Consider the following 9,014-nt stretch of genomic DNA (forward strand, 5'->3'; position numbering starts at 1 on the left):
ATTTTCAGAAACCGCAATACTGCTCTGTGGCGTTTTTATGTGCTACCAGAGTTTTTACCTGCACAAATTCATTTTAAATAAAATAATGTGACATCTTGTGGGAAGGGCAAAGCCTATCCAAGAGGTAAGTTGAGCTTTAGAGATTACATATTAGCGAAGGTTAAGGGTGCAGATTTGGGACCTGGAGGAAAGTAGGCGTTGCCCGGTAGCAGTGGAAGGCCTGCTGGAAGTCGTATATTCGCTTGTTTTTTGCCCTATTCAGCTGTAGTATGTCGTCCTGGCTATAAATAGTACGCTGGCTGATTGACTTGGCGGTGAGAAAAGGGATGCAGGAGGAAAAAACGGGTTATATGTCAGAACCAACACTGCGATCGAAAAAATCGGACAGTTTGCCCCCTAGCTAATGTGCTTCGGAGTGCACACGCTGTTCATGTAGTTCAATGGGACGTTGGTGGAGTCAAGGCTGAACCAATGAGGGCCACGTTCCATCTGAAAGCAAATTCGGATTCAAGTAGTAAAGCTAAGGAGTAAAGGAATGCTTGGACAGGAATTAAGCCTAATACTTGTATACCGAAAAAAAAGGGCTCAGTTTAGTCCTACAAGCGAAAGCGTAAACACTGTTCTATAGAAGAATACCTTCGGGAAGTAGTTCTATCTGAAGAAAGCATTTCCTACCTGACTGCCTGGTTATAGAAAACAACATGATAAGCCTTTTATCCTCTGCAATCCCAAGGTGTGTTTCAGGCCCATAATGCTACACGATATGCGCATTTGAAAGAGCCCTCACAGTAGGGTAACATAATGAAATCGGTGTATTAAAAGGACATTTAGGAAAATCGGGTGATAGAAAAATGTATGTCTGTTTTAAACATCGAAACTGAGAGTTAATGATGAATTTATAACCTGTTGGGTGTTTTTGCAAAGCCTAAATCAATAGGTTGATTAATTTTAATTTTTGCAGGCAAAGGAACGCGCAAGTGTATTATGGCTGGTCTCGAAAGCGCACAACAATCGGGTCCCTACCGAACTCCGAGATCCTTACTACAGAGACCACGAGGTAAGTCTGACAAGCTTCGTTTAATATGAAAAGGAAAAAATATAGTTAAAGGACATCCATCACTTAATATTATAGTACTTTATTTCCACTTGTCTATGATAATCATTTATAGGATAGTTGTTTCGTCCAAATTACTTGTTGCTATGTCTGTGCTGAAAGTCATTGTTTCAGAGTTTGTTCCCTAAAGGATAGGTTCATTTACGAAAATTAATGTTTATTAATAATTATAGGACCAGTACCGTCTGAAACCACAGATTGTTCAGGGTCTTTCGTCGGGTGAGCTGTATTGCATGGCGCTGGCGTCAATTTACGCAGATCCTAATTACCACACCCTCAGTCACGTCGGCATCATTTCGGCACTTCAAAAAAAAGGTGTTGAAGTCCTCGCGCCGGCGGATGGAACGACAACTCTCAATGAAACCACGCTTACCCAGAACGCACCCATCCGAATGGTGAGTTCTATCAAACCGTTAAAGAACTTCGTGTACGACTTCCGTGTTCTGTCGAGAGATTGATTTCTTATGACATTGAACGTTTTGGTGTGCTTTGAAAATAGGCTGTTCCCTATTCATGGCGGTAGTCATGCGATGTTCGTAGCCAAAAATTAAGTTTGTACGAGTTTAGCTTGCGATTTTCTATTATAAAATGACTCTATAATATTATAGATTTTCTATTACAAGGGACTTTCGTACTTTTTTTTTTTTCGAAAAAAACGTTTCCCTTGTTTCCGAAGTTTATTTCTGCTCTTTTTGATCTTACCGCAGAGTTGGTTAACGCGTAAGGGCCTATTATTCAGATGAGAACTTCCTTAGGACAATCGGAATACTCCAAAAGATATAGCTAGTCTTTTCGATGAAACAGATAAAAGTGGTAAACCAAGCTAATTACGAATTAGGACGAATCACAAATTACGCCCGACGATATTTGACCATTTACCGTACAAAGCATTTTCCAGCACAAGGTTTCCTGTGCGTATGTAGAACGAGAGATGTAACAAAAAAATAGAAGAAATACATAAAGAATACAAAACTACATGTCATAGAAATGAAAAGCTAGTTCAAGTAAAGCGCAATCTAAATCTAGCTTCTTGTGGTGGTTTCCAATGGTTCGTACGGTTTTCAGGTATTCTTCTTCAGGTACTTAAAAAAGCAACTTAGACAAAAGGCTTAAATACCCACACCATCAATGCAGACCATCATGGTCGTTCCCTTTCTTATTCACTGCAGAATATATATATATATATATATATATATATATATATATATAAATAAACATAATTACGACGATTCTTACCAAAACGTGACGCGTAAGGAAGCTTTACCTATGTAAGTCTACATATAATTGATTGAAATTTAGATGCAAATAATTTATTAATAGTAGTTCTGATCGTTAACATTGTTAATCATGGATTTACGCCAAGCAGAGATATTGTTGGCAGAACATTTGAAAGTAACGTAGCAGACCATCGCTATTCCGTTTGCCCTCGATGCTGACTAGTTGCATTATGGGGGGTCAGACCTCAGACCGATGGTCAGGATTTGTGTTAAGTATTGGATCGTATCTATGCTTAATAGTGCATATTTCAGAAGGCTTATTACTACTATGAAATCTCTGGCACAGAGGAAAATAACGACTTTCCCACTGAGTCGTCATGTTCAGAGTGCTTGCTATAACTCTGTATCGTTCGGGTTAAATCCTTTTAATATAACACTTTTATGATAAACTGGAAGCAGAATTTGTATTATGTTCACTATAGAAGAAGTTCATATACTAAGCTAAGGGCACAATGATATAGATAGACCACACTAAGGCGATTGGTTTGATTGACCGGTGTTCTGTGTTCCCGCAGTACTAATATTTTCGTCAGATCTATGCGAAATTTCGCATAGGACGTTGTACTTGCACATGCTGCGAGCAGCAGGATAGACGCACCCTTACGTTGGCTCACTTTCTGGGTTTCCGGTGGCCATATCGTGACGAACTGTGAAACTTCTCATTTACAGTTGACGCCCTAGCCACCGGTATTACGTACTATAGAGTAGTGCGATAAACCTTTTCTCCTCTATGGTTTTGACGTCCGACTGAACTTGCCAGTGCTGCTAATGCTTTGTAAGGCCGAATGAATAGGAGGATCTGTATGCTGAAAGCAGAAGAAATTTTGGCTGTTCTGAACAGACAGGCCGATCAGTGCCAGCTGGTTTAGCTTGACGACTGTACAGAGCAAGGCTATCATGCCGATGCTACAATTATCTATTAGTTATCGCTGACTGGCTCGTCCTAACCTAATGTTAGTTTTGCCGTTCTTCATCACCGTCAGCATACGTAGTCTGACGCCTGGCGTCAAGAACTTCACTGTTGTAAGAAGCCACCTCGGCAGCGGCGAGAAGACTGCCCGTTAATAACCAGTAGCGGCGGTAGTGCTGTTGCAGCGTTTGTCGATTCTGCTGATCCTTTAGAATAAAACGCGGTAATTTCAGACAAGGTAAAACAGCTACGACCACGCATATGATTGTCGATCCGTTTGTCATCGGTGCGTAAATGTGTGTGTCTTTAATTTAATCACTCAGATTGTGTCAGTCGACCTCTGCTGAGACTAGTGACGCTAATGACGGTAATAGAGTGGCGGCATCTAAACCATTTTCACCAGTGCCGTCACCGTTGTACGCCTCACTTTCCAACGTAGAAGCTCATGCACATACGTGTGTACACATGTACACGTACAAACAAACATCCATGCACAAGGCACACCACCCACGCAATGTTCATATTGTATATGGTATTCACTGGATGTGGATTGAACAACGCTTCTGCGTGAAGGACTGATGTGGGATGCCAAGACTGCTATTGATTCTATTGGGGACATCGAACGATGTAGCAACATGCGTCGTCGTTCGACGCTGCTGCTGCTGCTGCTATTTGAACAGCATTGACTACTTGCTGTTTGCTGAGAGCTTGTCCAGGAAATTACAGCATCGTGTCTTCGTGTTTGGATCTGCTACTCGCACTGCAGCAGCAGCAGCAGCAGCCGCTGCTGTTGTTATTTAGAAAATTTTTGATGTTGGGAAACACTAAACAACGGCTTGCACGTCGAAATGGACGCGATGGCAGACAAGCCTCACGGCATAGACGCAAGAAGCTCAGTGGGTGCCGCCGTTGCCGCTGCCACTGCTGCTATCATGTATCACGGGCGGCCGTCGACATAAAAATATAACTATCTATAGAAAATCATGTAAAATAGATAAATATGTATCTTCATTCTGAGAATTGTTAGTGTAGTAACTAATTATCGCAGCCATTCGGTAAAAGGAATCGTGGAAGTGAATTCGAAGCTTTCAGGGACAGTGTTTAAAACTTGTCAATAGTGATGGCGATCATGACAGGATGAAACAAGGCATCTGCTAAGATCAAAGGTCATTTTCATGCATGCTTTATTGTTATTCACAGTAGTCCATTAGGTAGTATGAATAGTTCACTATAAAGGATCGCCAAAGTGACTAGAAATATGTAACATTGCTTACCGAAGTATTAACGAGAAACGAGATCGTGATGACTTTCAGAAACACGGCACGGGTACAAAAAAATACGTATAAAATTGCGCCAAACAACTAACTCGCTGAACTACGGAAGTTAATTAACTTTGATGCCAAGCTTTCAGCAGGCGACTGTCAAGAAATAAGTTAGGTTCCTGTGTATTTCAACTGATGTCTCTCGTTCACCTTAACATATCTCCGTTGTGAAGGATATTGAACGACATAATACCTATCCCATCGACATTGAAGTCAAATAAATCTGTAGCCAGTTTGTCAGAAACCTTGGAGCTAGAATCGTGGAACCTTGGTGTCTGATACTAACAGTTTCACACGCATCCGCAAGCTACTCCCGACTTATATGAGTTTAAAAATTTTCTAATTTAGACTCAAGGGATAAAGACTTTGATTATCTATTGCATGGTTTGTCAGACTTCTGAAGCTGCTGAAGTGAACATATAATTTACATATTTCTCGATTGCTTTGCCAAATTCTACACTAGAGAGGATTAAGTACTGATGAGGATTCTCATTCGTTGAACGGTTGTTAAAACCTTTTTTAACTGACACTTCTATATAGAAGTTTACGTTGGTCGGCAAGTTTGCCACTTCGATTAATAAGTACGTCTATCGTGTTGTTTGTTTTTGTACCTTTGTTTCAGGCTGCGCATATGTCTGTGATTGAAGCCATAATGGACCTCTACATCAAGGAGGTGCTCATTCCACTCAAGGTTTGTAGCGGTCGTACGTCCTCTGCGTTTTCCAGCGTTTCTTATGTATATATTGAAAGAAGTAAGACATGCGGAATGATACTCATTAAAAACGTGATCATGCTAATTGGGCACAATTTAACGTGCTCCTGAGATAGGCTCAGACATTGCTTCTTCAAACGGTCTTGTTACTTCTTCACGCTGAACGAACATTCTTTGTGCCAATAACATACCGGTATAATAATCAGATAGTTGATATTTTTATCCTAGTCAATAACACACTATAGATTAATGCAGCTGATGTAGGACAACTTATAAACATGAATAATTAGAATAATTTGATTATTAATTATATTCACTAAGCGTAGCAAAGGCTATGTGTTACCCTTCGATAACATGATTCTCTTCGTTGGATAGGTCTTCGAGGTTGTTCGTCGATATAGTGAAGTGCAGTACCCAGACGAGGTGCCCGTAACCTCAGAGGAAGCTGCTCTACTCTGGATCAATGCAGCTACCGTGGCCCTGCGAGAACGCGTTCAGCTGGAAGCGGGCCAGCCTGTGCCTCCCGCGACCATCATGCAGGTAAGCACACAAACTCTAAGAGAGAGATTTCGAAATATCCGGAACAGGATGGCGGAAACTATAATGATCATTTCGCGTCACCATGACGTACTATAATTCCACGTTTAACACCTCTACACTCATGCATGACCATTTCATGCTAGCTGTATGGTGGCACAACGGTACAAAATGTTAAAATTAAATAAGAGTATTCGATTATCTTTAATTATTTTCCGTAAGTTGTATAGCTCATATATCGAGCATCCATTTGGATATACATCCGTTTTTCTGCCTTATACTGGTGTAAGTCTTCTATCAACCTGATATTAAACTGGATACAAATCAGACGCCTAAAATGAAGAAACGCTAGAAATGCTACGACCAATTACTCCACTATGTTGCACGCTATGTCAGATGGCACGGAAGTCGTGCTCCTTCATCCCTCGGGAAGGGATCTGTGCTAATCACAGAGTTAGAAACGCCTGAAATTCGGACTAGAAAAGAAACCTCTGTTGCTTCCTGCTAGCTCGGTTAATGGCACCCTAACTCAAATGTATACTCGCAGGTCCCAAATGGAGAATTACGTCTTTGCAGTAGTACGGTAATTTAGAATCACGCTTTACCCATTACGATCGGAATTATCGATGACAGGGCAGCTTAGAGACAAAGTACGAGAGCATTTTGTTCAGTAGAGTGATAGCAAACGTTTAGGTTTAGGCCTTTTTACTTTTCGGTTGACTACCACAAAGTGATCAACCAATCCAGACCGTCAGTACTCTATCTTAGCTATCCAGGACATATAACTCGACAGATGCCTGTTAGCTAAAACTAGCATATAGTATTATCACCTTAGCCTTCCTTTATTGAGAACCACATGTTTATTAATAGCACTGATTTTGCCCCTGACCAGACGTAGACAGGGCCGGAAGAACTATTTGCCGAAGCTTATACTTCTTCATGACTGGAAACGACGAATATTGAAGGGTTTCGCGATAATGATTGTTCAAAGCGTACCGGTCATCAATTCATTGAGCTGTAGTGATCAGATGTGATAGTGGCATGGCCTCATCCCACGATAAATGGGAATGTGTATACCTTCCAAATAAAATGATAAATAGAAAAGATCGTTCGGTAGACGGTGCACTCATCTTGTATACAATTACATATAAATTGGCGAGGCAGAGAAGCCGATTGATGGTACGTGACAATACTCACATGATCATAAATGGGACGAGGATCTAGCTTAAGGCTATGTGAGCTTCACTGCGTTTATTGATGTAACGATCCGCCTGAAATTACTCATAAACGCGGCAAGCATATATATAATGTGAAAGGTTTTTGAATTTTAAACTTTCTTTAGTTGCGTATTTGTCGGCTAGTTTCGGTCGTATGATAAACTTCATAGCCAAAGGGGGTTATTATGGAATTCTGCAATGGATTGGTGTGAATAATGTGCAGTCAGATTTTGTTTTGTTAGGACACGTCCCTGCTAACAATCTTCTTAGGCGAAGTCTGAAAAAAGTCACTTAAAATTGTACAAGAGCTGGCGTCAAACGAATGACATAGTGGGAGGATCTGTGTTTACTTATTCTGAGGTAAAATTTAAGCAACACTACCCTGACATTGTTTTCGTATTTACGTATTTTTGACATGAATACGACTGCTAAATTCCGACTGTTTTTAATAAAAAAAGAAAATTATTTACTAGGACCGTTTGCACTTTTTGAGGTGTACAGTGCACAATCATAGGGTCTCACGGTGAAATTACCGTGCGTTCGAAGCCAATCCATCTTATACAGTAGCTTTCGACAGAGACTTAGGCATCTAGATATGTGAAACAAGGTCGCATTGTTCTAAGGTTTGCGAACCTAACACACGTTTAGCATTTCATACACGGATGAGGCTAATCCACCGCATAGTCATAACGAAAGAGGCAAATATTAGGTCAGTTACTGAATTTTTTCGTTCTCATATACGACATGATTGACGATACACATTTCGGAAAGCCTTTTGTATGCTTGATTTACGCTGACACACATCATGCTTTATCTCTCTGTGTGTCTTGATGAACGGAAATGGCTAGGAATATAATCTACACCAGAATTCCACATTGGCTTAGCATTACTTTCGTTGTAGTTGCCGTTGTTTGACCTGAACACAGTAGAAGGGCACAAAACGCAGTTCGATACATCGCAATGGGACGATAACCCAGTCGACTGAAGTAGATGGGTCGTCAGCTAACAAGCCAAAAATGTAAACAATGACGTTAATTTTTTCTGCTGTTCTGACGGTGATTAATACTTCGAACATACATAACTACAAAACTGCCAATAACTTTTTGGCTGCCTATGTAGTGGCCAAGTATTAAGTGGAGTCTAAAAGAATTGATAGATAAAGATTGTGTTGAAATACGCTAGCTTGTGACGGGGTTGTGATTTGGGGACGAGCGAACATGTCCCTTTTTTCTTTGATGATTAACCGGATGGGATGTGATTTTACCAAACTAAAACGCTACGTTTTTTAATGTATTTGTATCTGCCGTAGTGATAGCGATCCTGAAAAGTGTGCAAGAGTCATAGCCGATTATCATCCATAAATGAATTCATCTCAGCGTTATTAGAGAGGTCTTTTTTATCAAGCAATGACATTTTCGTCTGCGTTTCCAGTGTAATCGGTGGACAGCATTGTTAGGTGATTCAATTGTGGACATTTTTGATCGTTTCAGGACATGGCGGAACTGTCGGATGGGTGTGGTCTTTCTTCGTTGCTTTCTTTTTACTGCCCGGATGCATTACCGTGGCAGGAGCTATGCCTAAACGATCCTATGAACCTGACCGATTCACTGTGCAATCTGCAGTTGGTGCAGGCGTTCTGCGAGCAGAACCTTCCTCACGATATTTGTTTTCTAACGCTTGAGGATCTATTGTTTATGCATGAGACGATTAGGCCAAATATGCTAGCGCTGGTAGCCGATCTCATGTATTTGTTCGAGATTCGACCGGCGAAGTGTGTCGTCAAGCCAGGTTGGGAACTGGAGGATGACAACGATCTGCCTCAGCCACAGGGTACTTAATACATACTTGCTTAACATATACCATATTTAATCAGTGACCTCTATGGTTCTGTACGGACGCGGATGAAGCGAGCCACAACTCGTTGC

The 9,014-nt window shown here is 40.9% G+C and overlaps 1 protein-coding gene across 6 annotated transcripts in view; it reads left to right on the plus strand.

Annotated features, from left to right (window-relative positions):
• LOC111265281 (patronin) overlaps positions 1 to 9,014 on the plus strand; it is a 98,117-nt gene that overhangs the window by 28,318 nt on the left and 60,785 nt on the right. For 5 of the 6 annotated variants that reach the window (XM_022841827.2, XM_022841824.2, XM_022841826.2 and 2 more), the window contains exons 2-6: positions 962 to 1,057; positions 1,288 to 1,509; positions 5,246 to 5,314; positions 5,711 to 5,875; positions 8,580 to 8,919. In XM_022841827.2, coding sequence (XP_022697562.1) covers positions 962 to 1,057; positions 1,288 to 1,509; positions 5,246 to 5,314; positions 5,711 to 5,875; positions 8,580 to 8,919 — 892 coding nt within the window. Of the gene's footprint in view, positions 1 to 961; positions 1,058 to 1,287; positions 1,510 to 4,264; positions 4,468 to 5,245; positions 5,315 to 5,710; positions 5,876 to 8,579; positions 8,920 to 9,014 lie in introns of those variants that run through there. The other variant, XM_022841829.2, reaches the window with a different exon arrangement.

Source organism: Varroa jacobsoni, unplaced genomic scaffold (assembly GCF_002532875.2).
Source record: "Varroa jacobsoni isolate VJ856 unplaced genomic scaffold, vjacob_1.0 scaffold_952, whole genome shotgun sequence".
Taxonomy (NCBI): Eukaryota; Metazoa; Arthropoda; class Arachnida; order Mesostigmata; family Varroidae; genus Varroa; species Varroa jacobsoni.